Below are 16489 nucleotides of genomic sequence, written 5' to 3'. Positions count from 1 at the left end.
AGAGTATATCAACTAAACAGAAGGTATGTACATAAAGGGGCGACCTGTAATCCACAAAATCACTGGCAAGAAACTATTTTTAGCATTAAAATCACACTGATCTTGGCGTTTGCTTTTCTTCATAATTATTTTATGGAGACCAGTTGTCTGAAAATCATTTTCATTCTCAAACTCTGGACATATCTTCTCAAGACCAATGTGACTCATTGGCCCCGGGCAACAATTTCCTAATGATATTGTGTTAAATTATGCTACTACTCTCGCACGGTATTTGTAACAATAACATGTTAATTGTTACTATTTAGAAAAGGGGAATTGGGTAGTGAAACCGTTATCCATGACAAAATAGTTGTACTTCTTGAATCGTATTGACTATAAAACCCTGATTTACCATGAAGTAAACCTGAATTACCAATAAAGACATAATCGACTTTTCCGATAATGTTTTCGTTATCGTTCTCTGTTTATATCTGTATTCATTGTACACGAGAGAAATAAACTGATATAAAACTGGCAAATATTTATAATAATCTATAATAATTATTGAGGAGAGAAGACACAATTATTATTATTGACCAGTGCTTAATCTACGAGATCACCAAAGGTCATTCAAAAGGGAAAATATTGTAATAAATAGTCTGAAGTCATGACGAGGTCCAAACTATTTTAGACGATAAAACTGATAAAATGCGTTGAAAAATTCTGTAACTGGTAGAAAATTTTAGCTGAAACTTATGAACTTTTGCGTCCTATGTCTTTAATTTTATTAAACACACGTGCCTTAAATATCTTCTCTTAAAACACAAAACATAAAAATGTCAAACTCATAATATGTCGAATTTGTAAGGCAAACAGACAAGACGTCTCGTACATAAATTATAATCATTTTATTTCTATAAAGCATGAAACAATAAATAACAATAAATGATTTACACAATAAAAAATATGAAACGAAGAAGCTGCACTTTTAACTTCTGTTTAATCAAGACAATATACTGTTATATGAGCCTTGCCATGAGAAAACCAACATAGTGCGTTTGCTGGTCGCAAATGCACTATGTTGGTTTTCTCATGGCAAGGCGCAAAGTAATATTCCGCACTTGAAATATTCAGTAGCGTTTTAAACGTAACACAAGCGACTTTTTATGGCCATGTCTCAATTTAACCGATAGAAACAGGGTAAGGGAAGAATTTGTAATTTCTTTATTTCTTTGGTGCCTGACCTCCTTTCAGTGTCACATTGTATTTTCATATGTTTCTTACGGCAGCATTTGCTTGTACTACAGTAACTGTTGTGGTACCACGTAACAATGCAAATATAAACTTTTGAATTCCGGTAGACTAGCACCAACCTGCTGTCCAATGCCAACGGACATAACAGAACGGCGAGTCTACATGAATTGACAAACGTTTTCAAGATTATCGGCCAACAAATTTTTTATCCAGTTTTCACAAAAACTGCTGTGTATTCATTTGTGGAAAGAATAAAAAATCAAAGAATATATGGACACTGAAAGCAAGCACTGAATGCGGCTTTCGAAGAAAACAATAAAAAAAAACTAAACAGCTTTTAGCATCGTACTGAGAAGATCTCACTATATCAAACCATTTTTTTTCAATGTTAAATTGTTATCTTAGTGCCCATTGCAGTTGATAGTATGAAAAACGTAAATGCAGGAATACCATAGCCAGGTATGGTTCGGACAACAGCGTCTTTCATTCATTACATTGAAAATTAGAGGATGGATTATATATATATATATATACTTCAATGTTGCCTTAGATGCTATTGCTTGATGTTAATAAAATTGGAAAGAAAACGAATAATGATCCGGGCAAAAACTGCACAAATACTTTTTGCACCATCCTGACCATGCCCTTAAGCATGCGAAAACATTTAATAAGCACTGCGACGCGCGATGCTGTAATAAACAAGTGAATGAAGTATTGCCATGCAATACAAAGTCAACTACTGGAAGGCACCTAACTTTTTTCTACTGCAGTATAACATAATGAACTGATATCTGACAATGATGAATAAACAATATTCTAACACGACCAGCGAATAACCTACATACATATAGAGCAAAATCTATCTCGGGTTATTCTGCAATAAACCACTCGCGTGCAATGACGTCATCCGATCCAGGTGCGTAGCACGGTCGTAAAAAGTAGTTACCATTTTTTCTAACATTGTTGATACTAGTATGTCGTGTTAGAATCGAAATAATAAGTTCCCAAGTGTGATTTATCGAAGAATAACCCAAGTTTTTCGTTCTTATGCGAAACTATATATCACTCAAGCCTACGGCCTTCATGATATATTCTTACGCATTAGAACTCAACTCGGGTTATTCTACGATAACCACGTTTGGGAACTTATTATTTCTTAATTGTACTATATATACAATATGTTATAACAAAACACTTGGATTAAAATGTGCATATATAAAAATCTGAAAAAAACTTATCATATAAGATATTTATAGTAACACCAAAGGGAAATTAATCCTTAAAAAAAGTCTATTACAAGTCCACACAAAACTCTTTACCAGATAGAGATAGGTCAAAATACACCTAAAAATTCGATGTAACATACATGTTATACCACAGAAAAGTGGTCTCGATTTTTCTCTACGGCAAGTAATAAAAAAGTAACAATATAATCTATTTTTAGTAAAAACAAAAGGACGTAATTCTATAAACAAGGGTGCCTCATGGTGGTGAAACTTTGTGCCAAGTTACATCAAAATCCCTTCATGCATAAAAAAGAAATGCTCCGGACAAAGTCATTCTTAAAATTTAACCTTTGACCTCTGAGTATGACCTTGACCTAAGATCTAGGGACCTGGTTTTTGCGCAGGACAATTCGTCTCATGGTGGTGAACATTTATGCCCAGATACATTAAAATCCCTCCATGCATGAAGAAGAAATGTTCCAGAAAAAGTCATTTTTGTATCTGACCTTAGACCTAGGGCTCGGGTTTTGTGCATGGCATGTCATTCACAGGAATATTTGTGCCAACTGATATTTAAATCCTGTCTTGCATGACAAAGTTATAGACCGGACAGGAAAAAAAATCCTATTGACGTTTGATCTCAAAGTATGACCTTGACCTTTAAGTTAGGGTTCTGGGTGTTGCTCATGACATGTCGTCTCATCATGGGGAACATTTATGCCAAGTAATATTGTAATCCCTTGATGGATGACAGAGTTCTGGACCGGACAGGAAAAAAGCCTTATTGACGTTTGACCTCCAATTGTGACCTTGACCTTTAAGCTAGGGGTCCAAGTTTTGTGCATGACACGTTGTCTTATCATGGGGAACATTTGTGCCAAGTAATATTAAAATACCTTCATGGATGGCAGAGTTATGGACCTGTGAGGAAAAAAGCACTGTTGACATTTGACCCCTAATTGCGACCTTGATCTTTGAGCCAGGGGTCTGGGTTTTGCGCATAACACGCCATCTTATCATGGGGAACATTTGTGCCAAGTGATATTAAAATCCCTGTATGAATGACGGAGTTATGGACCAGACACGAAACAGACCCTGTTCATGCCATGTTAATATTTGACCCCTAAGTGTGACCTTGACCTTTGAGCTAGGGGTCTGAAAGTTGTGCATGACACATCGTCTTATTATGAGGTACATTTGTACCAAGTAATATTAAAATCCCTTCATGGATGGGAAAGTTATGGACCGGACAGAAAAAAAAACACTGTTGACCTTTGACCTCCAGTTGTGACCTTGACCTTTAAGCTAGGGGTCTTGCGCACGACACGTCGTCTCATCATAGGGAACATTTGTGCCAAGGAATATTAAAATCCCTTCATGGATGACAGAGTTATGGACCGGACACGAAATTGCAGACGGACGGAATGTCGGAAAAGCGCATTCCTATAGTCCCCGAAACTGGTTTTCAACAGGTAGGGGACTAATAATCTTGCAAACCGTAAATAAACTAAGAATGTTTTGCAATAAAGGCATGGCAAAGGACATACGTGCAATATATTTAAGACTCTGACCATTAATATTGGAGGAGGTTAACAAAGGTTACATAGGTTACATAACGACATATTGTAACACATGTTTCAGCTTAGCTAAAACAAAACAGATGTCCGTTTTTGAAACCATTGATTTTGATCTATTGAACGGCACCGGTAGGGGACTAAAGAGACTTTAAAAAGTTATGGCTCCGACAAGGTATCCGGACACGACAGACAGACAGGCAGAGTAATTTTATAAGGGCCAAGCCAAAAGGGCTCCTAAAATTATGTATAAAATGTTACGTTTTTAGAACATGCCGAGTTTTATAAAAATCAAACATCAAAAGAAATATAAAATAAAATACTTTTTTAACATTTGCGACCCAAACAGCTAATTTACCCCCAAAACATTCTTGTGAACTTATTACAAAATTGGACAACCAGTTTCTGACAAGAAGACGTTTTTAATTTATCACTATAGGCATATCGGGGCTGGCTGCCGTCATTTTTGACTGATCAATCTTGGAACAGAGTCATGCAATGAATATTTTTGTGAATTTATCTTAACCTTAGACCAACGTTTTAAGGGGATATGCATTCTGAAGTGTGTTGTATTTTTTGTATCACTACATCAGGCGGCCATGTTTTTCAAGGAATCTGAATAATTTGAACACTCTTAGCAAAGTGTCATCTAAGGAATATTTATGTGCAGTTATTATAAAATCGGCCTAACCGTTTGACGTTTCCATTATATACATATAGAGAAAAGTGACCACACCGCTTTCATAAATCAGAATATTTTGAACAATCTTGATAGAGGGTCATCCGATGATAAGGTTTTGTGAAACTATTTCAAAATGGGGCAAACGTCTGTCAAGAAAATTTTCAAAGTTTCAACTTTATACATCTAGGGAAAAGGGATCACATTACCTGGTGGCCATGTTGTTTTGAAAAAAAAAATTAACAATTTTGGTAAAAAGTTACCTAAGAAACATTTTTACGAGCTTGTATAAAACCTGATCAGCAGTTTGGGAGGACGTGTCCCTGGAAGATGCTTCCATTTTTAGTTCTGGCCGCCATGGTTTTCAAGGCATCTTTATAAATATAGAAGGAAGTGACAACGCTGTCTGACGGCCATGTTTTTGACGAATCAGAATGATTTGAACAATTTCTGTAGCCAGTCATCAAACGATTCTTCATGTGAATTACTCCAGAATTATGCCAGCATGGTACTTTTTAAGTCCACTTCATTTACATACAAAAAATATTGACCACGCCCTATGGCGGCTATGTTTTAGAAAAATCCGAAATCTTTGAAAAATCTAAGTAGAGGGTGGTCGAAGGATTATTATTTTAAAATCGAAAGATATCTTAAGGTTTCAACAAAGTACAAGAAAAAAAATAACCATGTCTCCTGGCAGCCATCTATGAACAAGGTCGCAAAAGATATTTCTCTTTGAAATTATATTAAAAGTGAACCAGAGGTTTTTGGAATGTGATGTTGTTTGAAGATTTTTCTATTTTTAGCTCAGTCGGCTCCTATGTGGAACCAGGGAAAGTCGTTTGAATAACGTTTAAAAAAAGAAGACCGAAGAAACACTCGATGTCTTGACATACGAAGGACGGACGGACGGACAACGGACTGACGACAGACGGTGAGTGATTACAAATAACTCACATTGAGCACGCTGTGCTCATTTGAGCGAAAAAAAAACCCAAATCATTTTGAAACGCAATGCATGTTCCGGTATATCACAACCACACGCACTATGAAGTCCACTGATAATAGAACAAGAGTTCAACAAAGCGGGGCAATATACGCTCGAAGTTCTACATCAGAGGAGGATGAAGTAAAATCTAAAGAGATTTTTTTGGTGTGTGTTGGGGAGAGGTGCGGCAGTAATGATGGAACACTAAAGCAAAAGAAACTGAAATTTTCTTTCTGTCGGTGGCGTGGGGTATTGTTGGAGGGTGTGTATGTGTGTGTGTTGTGGGGTGGTGAGTAATGTGGACTGCTGCACTCCTCAAAGCACTTCATTACTGCCCACCTTTATTCTAATCAAATCTATAAAAATCAATGCCTTGAATAGTTTTTAAGTTGTGCTCTGGACACAATATAAAGGAGAGATTTGAACTCAATTTGTGACCTTGACTTTTGACCTAACGACAAAGTTCACATGCTCTGAACATCGTGTCATTGCCACCTATCTACATGCCAAGTTCGAATCCAATGCCTTGAATATTTATTCATAATTATGCTTTGGACACAAAATATGACAGACAAAGTTGACCTTGCTGTAACCTAGACCTTTGACCTACCAACCTGATTCATGCACTAGAATACTAAGGCACAAAAATATATAAATAATTTTTAAGGGGAGGGGAGGTGAGTGAGTAATGTGGCTTGTTGCATTCCTCAAATCACCACCCACCTATATTCCAAATTTGAAATCAATACCTTGAACAGTTATCAAGTTATGTTCTGAACACAAAATATGACGGATAAACGTGACCCTGACCTTTGACCTACATACCTAGTTCACACCTACTTATATGCAAAGATTGAAGTCAATACCTTGAATTCCGGACACGAAATACGAAGGACCAATTTGACCTTTGATCTCCATTTGTGACGACCTTGACTCCTTGACCTAGCAACTTGGTTTATGCGTTCTACACACTGCCTCATCGCCACCTACATATATGCAAAGTTTAATTCAATATCTTGAACACATCAGTTATTAAGTTATCTGCGGACAAGAAATATATGGGTCAAATTTTACATTTGAGCTCCATTTGTGACCTTGACCTTTGACCTAGCAAAATGGTTCATGTGATCAGCACATTTTCTCATCGCAAACTACTTATATGCCTCAAATAAAGTCAATAACTTGAATGGCTACTGAGTTATGCTATAAAGGATTGAAGGGCAGACGGACAAACTGGCAGACGGAAATGTCATCACATTATACGTCCGTTTTGGAAAGCGTTTTTCCAATAAGGGCGTATAAAAATACTATGCAGCATATCAACACAAGCATATAATGAAAAGCTTATAATGAAGAACTTTGTAAAGGTTATACTTTTCGTTACAATTTCGAATGTGTAAAGTTAAAGACGGCGCTACCATCCAAAGCTTTAAATCTTAATTTAGTTTTCCTTTTAATAATACACACATACACACTCTCGCACACATCTTCAACTAGAAACATCAATTATAACAGATACTTCGAAATATCAGAAACTTGAGATCAGTACATAAAATTAAGACATAAAAAAGGGAAAAAGACCGCAACTTTGACGTGCTAAACAGATTCATAATACTAAGCAATAACAAATGTCAAAATCAAAATATTCAATATCATGCTAATCAAGTCTTGACATAACCCTAATATTTAGCACAAAATGTGGTGCGCATACTTCGACATAAACTAATTCGAAATATCAAGAACAATATAACAGACACATTATACGGCAGCGGACGAAGCCTCAGCTTGTCCATTGTCTTGTTTTCCGTTTGTTGTTATCAGAGTATACTGTTCAGGATGGGTACTTGTTTTCGTTGAAGTCCTTTGTACAGGTCTTTTACGCTTATCTCGGCAGAGTCTAAAACATAGAATTTTATGTACCTCAGTCCGGAAATATGATCCAGTGATGTAATAGATGAACACATAGCAGGCATAGTTCGAAAACGTTATCTCTTCCACTATTTTTCTTATGGTGAAATATATCAGATACCTCTGCCATTGCGGATCTTCTGACCATTTATCGTAAGGGATTGTATGTTCCCCTGTTTTAATCAATGACTGCATTGCATAAACAATCGTGGCTGGTAATAAAGTGCATATTAAATAAAATGAGACAGAGAGCAGAGTCACTGTTGATGTCTGATTCGCGTTTCCGCGACTGTTACTATCGCGGTGCATCCTAAAAGACGCTCTCCGCGTTAAAAGCTTTATTTCGCGAATTACAAGAATATTGAACACTAACACTGCTAACGGGACAACGGCAAAAATTAGCATTTCCGACACCCAAGTCCATACGATATAAAAGTTTTTTGCTCCTTTTCGGTAATAACACGACTGTCGTTCCTGGTTGAATGTCCAGATGTACATTTGCACAGATCCAAGAAGGAAAGAAAATATTGTCAGAAGAAACACCACTATACATGCTCTGCGAACGGTGCAGAATTGTTCTTTTTTGAAGGGCAAACATACAGCTATATATCTTTCTGTAGTAAATCCTAGAATCAGAAGTGGTGCTAAATATTGCGGTATGATGTACAAAAAGTTAAAAATTTCACACAATGTTGGTTTGTTGTAAGTGGATATACCCCATGCTATATGTAGTTCCAGCAATAGGTGAAGCCAAATGAAAATGAAATGAACGATAGCGATGGATCCTATGTATATTGCCGACGAATTCGACTCCCGCATTCGCTTAGATAGCCAGATTTTCATTGTGATAGGGTTTCCGATGACGCCAATGGCATACCAGACTGGGGTGACAATCCTGTCGATCATCATCGCCGTCGGCGCCGCTATTCTGAACGCCTCCGCCGTGGAAACATGCTGCACACTGCTCGGTGTTGGCAGAGATGTGTTGAGAATTCCTGATATGTTCTCCATCGACAGCTTCCTGTAAAATACAAATGTAAATTTTAGTGATGATTATTTATTTCATTTCTGAAGATTGTGTGCTATCTCATTATGTTAAAATTCTGAAAACGGACATGAAACATTTCGTTACTGACACTAGGAAATGTATATTTATCAATCTGTTTAGATTAAATCAACCTTCTTTGAAAAGAGAGATTGATATTTTAAACTCCAGGCGTTACCAGGATTTGTTCTGTCTGTAACTACAGACTTATAATTGACGTCGTCTGCTATTTATGTGATATTTTAGAGAATTCGACGCAAACTTCACACGTCATTGGAAAGAAAATATGTGCAAACTAATACAGTAATGTCTGCACTATTTCCCGATACGTTACCATAAAAGCAAGCGTTTTGAAACTTTCCGTGATATAACTGTGATTATGATACGATAATTGACAACTGAGGTAAATCATTGAAAATATGTTTCCGTGGTAATGGAATATTTTGTTCCGTTAGGATAGGTCCATTAGTATTCCAGTAAAACTGTCCTTATGCTACTGTCACACTATTGCGTATCTTGCAACGTAAGCGGCGTATTGAAGAAAAAAACCTTATACGCGTGGAACGCCGAGAAAACGAGGCGCATTTTATGCAAATTACCTGCTTATGGCGAGCACGACGTATGTGTGGCGTTTCTATGGCGTACCTGTGGAGTACCCGGTGTACCACTGGGTTCGTGGGACGTACAGCTTCGGCGTAGTATGGCGTATGTGTGGCGTATAGTACGTTGCAGCTGCCTAACCGTTTCGTTTGTATGGCGTTACGTTCTAACGTGTGACGTCAGAGTACGTACACGCGGCGTTTACAAGTGGGTATAAAGCGACTGTGCACGTTTTTACTGCTGTCATTAGTTCTAGAGAAATCAAAGCATATTCTATCATAGTATGCCGACAAAAATGAGAACAAAAAGTGCTAGAGGAAGGGGCTGAACAATGCCCGCCCTACCTTTAGAAGTCCAGTCTGCACCAGACCCTGCAACAACTGAAGAGGTCGCCACAACACCAGCTCCATCTACAGAAGGAAACTCTTTATTATCATCCTCCCCGTCTTCAGACTCGGGTAGCGAGAGAAGGAAATCCAGGGACTCCCCAGAAAAAAAAACGGAAGGTCAAAGAACATGCCAATCTTACCGAGGAGCAGGAGGATGACATGTTCGAATGGCTTAAATTAAATCCAGTTCTGTACTCTAGGCGCAAGGCTGGATACAAAGATGTACAGACGAGAAACAAACTATGGGCTGACAAAGCTGCAGCGATGGGAAAGTCCATTAAGCAATTGAAAGATATCTGGTACAAGTCGGTGAGATCCAGAGTTGGGCGACTGCTAAAGAAGAAGTCTGGCAGTCCGCAGTTTGATTTGAAGGCTGCTCGGACCGTGAAAAGCATCTCATCATGGATAAGATGCAGTTTCTGATACCCCATATCCATGAAGTCATGAGGAGACCAATAGTTAGTGTAAGTACATATACATTCATAATTGTACCTCGTCGCCTCAGAAGAAACTGCCACAGAAACTAAAATGACTTAAAAATATCATTTTACACTTTCGATTCTTATTCTTTGTAAGTACTTTTTCTATTTGCCAGTTTCAATTCCTTTATAATTGGCCTGGGACAAGAGAAATGGGGCACTCGGGCATCGGTTACATTACTGAATAACAGTTACTTGAACCAATCATAAAAATGACTTTTTATGAAAATGTAAAATTAATGTTGAAAACTGATAGCCTAACTATTTTTCTACACATAAAACTTTTCTTTATTTCAAAATTCTAAGTACTATTTTGCCATGGCAACCGCAGACAGAAACTTTTGCAACGCCGCACTTAATTATATATCGTAGCGCATGCGCAGCGGCAACGACGCGGCTACGAATGATTAGCGTATTGTGCGTTGTAAATACGCCACGATACGCGATTCATACGCACTTGATACGCTTTCGTTAAGAAAAGAAGGCCATGGGTACGCAATGACAACGCCTAGTACGTTATATCTACGCCACAGTTACGTTTAGGAATAAAATCTACGATTCCGCTGCGTACTTGTTGCGTCCTTTTCGCTTTTACTGCGTACGTATGGCGTATATATGACGTATCAAACATGCTACGTATGTGCTACGAATTTTTGAAAGCAGCTTCAAAAAATCGCCGCAGCCTTGCGTACAAGGTGATTGCATCACGCATACAGAAGTATTAGCTACGTAATCTGGCGTTGCTATGACGTTCCTTTCTCACTGCCGCGTATCCTGATACGCCATACATACGCAAGCCTGATACGCCAATATGTGACAGGGGTTTTACTGTACGGTCTACTGTAAATGTCATCTATCTTATAAGCTTTCAAAAAAAATATCAATAGATGTTTGAATGTCAGTCTGACATGCAATTTTACTGAATTCCTTACGTTACTACGTTACTACGTTACTATTGTGAAGGTCAATTTTGCTTTCTCCTACAATCCATATATCAGATGAGTGGTGCGGACTAGGTTAAAACGTCATGGCCTTGTCTCCAGATTAACGTCAAAATATCACAAGTCTCAAAAACGATAAATATACTATAAATAATTTATGAACCTGATGAAATCTTGTAACACACTTTTTTCAATTAATTTTTGACTGAATCTCTCTTTGTCAGTTTGTTTTCTTCGGATTTTTAGATTTCTAACATTAAAACTATAAATATCAATCTCGAAACAAGTTATTTTTAGACAAAACGCTTCTCTGTTATTTTATACAGTGTTGAAAATACATATCTATGTGAAAATATACTTCATTCACCTGGGGATTTGAGGGAAGACTTTTAATTTTTTTAAAGATTTCCTTATGATCTTTTTTACAATTTAATTATTGTCTTTGGTTGCTGGCGGCAAGTGATTCTGCCTTTGCGACCAGTGCAGACCAAGATCAGCCTGCACATCCGTGCAGTCTGATCATGGTCTGCACTGTTCGCCATTCAGTCAGTATCTTTTTAGTAAGCATCACTTTTAACAGTTAATGGTACTGTCCAAATTGAAAGCTTGACAAGTTCATTATAGAACTTTAGCAGGGTCAGGGTTAAAGACCTAACGCATCGGTAAAACAGTGTACTTTAACGAAAAGCAACATAAATTACATTATCCTCATTATCCCACCCATCGCAGATACCGTTCAAATCAGTTCTACGTATTTTGAAGAAGCGCATCTACAAATAAAACGTAAACACTAATTTTTAAAAGAAGCAAACAGCCCAGCATGACGCCATTTCGTAATTGAAATCAATTCGTAAAATCATAAATAATAAATAGTTGTTAACCTTAACTTGAACGGAGATCTAATAAACTGAAAACGTCTAGAAATTCAGACTTCATTTCATTTTGGTTTTGTAGTTCCACGTGCAAGACAGAGCTATAACACGAGATATGCACCCAATTAATTCTATTATTGAAGAAATATATCTCAGTAAAACTCGGCGTTTCAAAACGCAATGCGTGTACGATCTTGTCAACTGTCGTCCTGTTTGCGTGCTTTCGCCAACAGGCCAATTTTTGCCGGGTTGCCGTAAGGTCATTAATAAATTTCCAATCTCTTAATACTAAAATATATAGTTTAAGTTTATCTTTTCTATATTATCATGACAATAATATTGATATGGTTTATGGAGCTATAAAACATTGTACACATGTTTTATGGACGTGAAGACATTTTGTTTTTCTATTAAACCGATATAAACTACATGTAGTTATAATAAAGCGACATTAAATCATTAGCCCAAGTGAAAAAAAAAAGAAAATAGGTCTTTCTAAAGAAATCATAATAACAATAAGATTTATCATAAAAGCAGTATGACAAATCATGATAACATTAAGATTAATAATAATAACAGTATAACAGATCATGATAACATTAAGATTAATAATAATAACAGTATAACAAATCATGATAACAATGAAATTAATCATAATAACAGTATGATAAAACATTATAACATTAAAATTAATCATAATAACAGTAAGGTGAGTCATTACAACAATAAGAATAATCGTGATTGGAATAAGAGAAATCATAATAACAATAATAATTGATAATCATCTCAACATCTGGCTCAAGATGGTTGCCAAATTTCTCATAATATTTGTTTTATACACACAGTTTGTCCAGTGAAAAGCGCAATTTAAAGTGGTCCCTTATGAAATATGGTCAATTACTGGCAGTGCAGCTGTTTAATCTAAGTCGCTGCAGGAAATGCAAACTCGCCATGTTATAACTCATACTGACCGAAGGACATTTCTGGACATCCACAATTAGTCTTAGCGATATAAATAGCTGCCATCATATCATTATGCTTTGAGGGTTTATTAGTAAAGATCTTTGACCCATTGAGGATAAATGGTAAGAAACATATACGTATCAACCTTGAGCATACCAAGCACAAACGTATACGTGATTTTTGTTTTTGTTTTGGTGTGTTTAAACTAATCTTTGGCTGAACCGAAGCAGTGACTCACTATTTTACATATGGTAAACAATAAGATAAAAATAATTTGGCGGTATTTCAAACATACGCATTTCAGTGAAATATCTGCGACGGAATTTCTACAGAACAATGGGCACCTGGAAACGAACACATTTACTTGTTGTAAGCTTTAGACACTATATACTATATATATTTAAATGTTTTCATCCGTATGATGTACACATACAACGGAAATAACCTGTCAAGATCAGAAAGACGGACTGGGGTAGTACTGCGGCTTGTAAAATCCTGGGAGCTGTTCATAGAGAATCCTAGGTGAAAAACTTGAATAACAAAGTTAGGACTGAAAATTACTCCGTGTCGAAATTGTTATCCAACCTACTCGAGTCATTTACTTTTGAAAGAAGGTTAGGGTTAGGGATTTCTGAAGTTAACTGGTTGCATAGTTTATGTAAGAAATCAATAGAAAAACTTTTTATGGCATGTAGGTTTTGCCATAGATTTTACACCTTTAGACTTATGATCCTTTCTAAAAAAGACCCTAAGTTGACCTTTCAAGAAACCCATACACTATTCATATAGAGAATTGCAGTCTGTGGGTATATAACAATAATGCTTATTTCATCAATGTTTCTGGCATAGAAATAACACAAAATATGGGAAAGTGCTTAATACATTTTTCTTTTAAATAAAATGATCCAAATGTGTATTATTTATTTGTATTACATTTGTCTCTAAAACAAAATTAAAATTTGCAAGAAAAATAAACAGTTTTAAATATGACTATATATTATTATGTATATTAACACCATATCTATTACAAGTCAAGAAAAGGGCCGACAAAGTTATCCAAAACACCAACAAATTATAAACAAATCAAGAAAATAATAGTTTATTTGTTGTTCATTTATTAACAGACAGAAATTAGACATTTATACTTCATACCTTCTATAATTCCCTTTTTACACTTTTACTTAAAATCCGTTCATTGCGTTACACTTGTACAAATACGCTAACATCTTAACGTTATTTGCGTCGCACTAATAAAACAAAACGCTAAACACGTTCGTTTTAATTTATATGTCTGCGTTGTTGTTAAAAGCTATATTCGTATGTTAACAAACACAGGTTGTCCGATGTTAAAACTGCCCTTTTCTGAACATGTCACGACCAAAAGTATCTTACACGAAAACTCCTGTTAGTTTCTAAAGCTACATTTAATCATGACATTAAATCTTGTCTTTACATTTCCGCTAGATGTTCACTTAATTTTCCAGCGTAGTTTGAACGAATTTCTCAGAATAGAAATACCAGGCCCCAATTTCACGAAAATAAACTTAAGTAATTACTTAGTTAAGTATGTTATCTTAAAATTCGTGCTATTGCTTAAGTTATTGTTATTCAATGGTGTTTTTTTCTGTAACAATATATTTTTTGCTAAATTATACTATGGTTAGTAGTATTTGTCTGCTGTACTTATTTCAATCACGCAATAAGCACGATGTAACGAACTTAAGTATTTGCTTAAGTATATTTATTATTTCTATACTTTGTTTTCTGTAAAATTGAGATTGTTGTTTTATGATATATGAAATAGTCATATATACCGCTCTGATATAGATGACAAAGTTAACATTGAAGACGCATAAAGGGCAATAAGCAAGCATTTGAAATAACAGACTCAGCTAAGCAATTACTTAAGTTTCTTTTAAAGTGTGACTGTAGGGCAGAAAGTTTATTTTTCTTTTTCAGCGCGCACTGATGCACGTTTGCAATATGATATATGAATAAAGCATAAGCTTAATTATAATAATTTCAATCTATAAATCAAATTTATTGCATCATAAATGCTGAAAATGTAAATTATGCTTTCAAGAAGAAAACACTTTAAAATATTGTACAACTACTTAGCATTTTTCTGTCTAGACTTATTCCACCGCAGAAAATAGATTTTTTTTTACATAATGAGCAGCAAAAAAGCAGTTTTTATGCGCGTGTATTTTCAAAGTGAACTATCCTATCCTAAAATGCTCCTTACTTACATAACTGTTATTCGATTTTCACAAATTACAAATCAGTTCAAACGATATGCCAAATGTTTGCATAAAATATCAATTTTTGAAAATTGTAAAATAACAACCAATTATTTCAAATACAAGTACTTAGTATAATTCAAGAAGGAAAACTGACAAGGTACTTTTGTAATCACGGTATAAGGTTTGTGGTCATTCTGTTCGAAGCATCAACAAATGTTTCAATGTCCAATTTTATGTTTATGCAACATTTAAAACCATTAATCTTGAAGTTTCGTATATTTTGCAAAGAATAACTATTTCACAGTTTTAGATTCTAAAACTTTTTTTTGGTTCATCATGACTATAATTTGAAGCATAATACATTAACTTGTTTGTCAACATCCGAAATTATACTTTCTCCTTGTTTATAGATTATTCTACTATAAGCAAATTGCTAGAGTTTATCGAATATAGGCAAAGGCTCCGGCCGGCAACTAAAACATATCTTTTAAAGACTAGATATGATCCAATGTTTCACATATCTTTACCATACTCACTATAAATTTAAGTGAACTAGCAAACACTCAAACAGGTAGGGGACATATGTAGATCAAACTGCAGGCTGGCGTGCGACATATCGTGCGAGAACTGACCATTATCACACTAAGGCGTTCACTTGACCTTGATATTTTGACCTTAATTAAACTCAAGTCCTAGCACATAGTCTTATGAAAAATTCATCTTGAATTATGAGACAAGTAAATTATAAAAAATAGCCATGTGACCTTGACCTTGCACTATCTCATCGATGATATAAACTGCATATATAAATTACATACCTCTAATTTTTACACTTTGGAGATCATATTGTCATAAGAACCCGGCATATAGTTTAATTAGGGATCTGTAGCCAATAGTCTACTTCAAATTAAGCCATGACCTTTTGTGGGTGAAATTTTCTAAAGTAGCCTCATGAACACTGATCCCTCGTGAGGCAAATTTTGGCCAAAAGGACCATTCACCTATTGAAATAAATCACAAAGAACTGATGGAAAAAGATGCTTAATACAAATGTATACAATAACTCTATCTTAATGCTGATTTTCTTAATGTTATGAATGTTTTTACAACCTGTCTGTTGAGTAAACGAGAGTCTACGTACACATCTTTTGTTTTAAAATAAATATTTACCATTTTGAACAACAGAAAAAAGCATGAATGAACTTGCCTTGAAAGCTCCATAACTGTACAAACAACGACGAATATCCTATATGTACTTTGTTAATCACTCTGAAAGCATGAGCTGATCCCGGCCTATATATTCCGAGGAAGCAAATGGGACAAGATCACGATGATAACTGGTTGACTGA

At 35.7% G+C, this 16489-nt stretch overlaps 1 protein-coding gene across 2 annotated transcripts in view; it reads right to left on the bottom strand.

Moving 5' to 3' along the window:
• Positions 1-889: 889 nt before the first annotated feature.
• The window catches only part of LOC123566437 (growth hormone secretagogue receptor type 1-like), a 108613-nt gene continuing 93013 nt past the window's right edge, over positions 890-16489 (bottom strand). The window contains exon 3 of one of the 2 annotated variants that reach the window (XM_045360539.2): positions 890-8629. In XM_045360539.2, the coding sequence (XP_045216474.2) occupies positions 7459-8629 (1171 nt within the window). In that variant the 3' untranslated portion in view covers positions 890-7458. The remainder of the gene's footprint in view (positions 8630-16489) is intronic. The other variant, XM_045360538.2, reaches the window with a different exon arrangement.

Source organism: Mercenaria mercenaria, chromosome 8 (assembly GCF_021730395.1).
Source record: "Mercenaria mercenaria strain notata chromosome 8, MADL_Memer_1, whole genome shotgun sequence".
NCBI classification, from domain to species: domain Eukaryota; kingdom Metazoa; phylum Mollusca; class Bivalvia; order Venerida; family Veneridae; genus Mercenaria; species Mercenaria mercenaria.
This window is presented reverse-complemented; position numbering and strand designations above follow the sequence as displayed.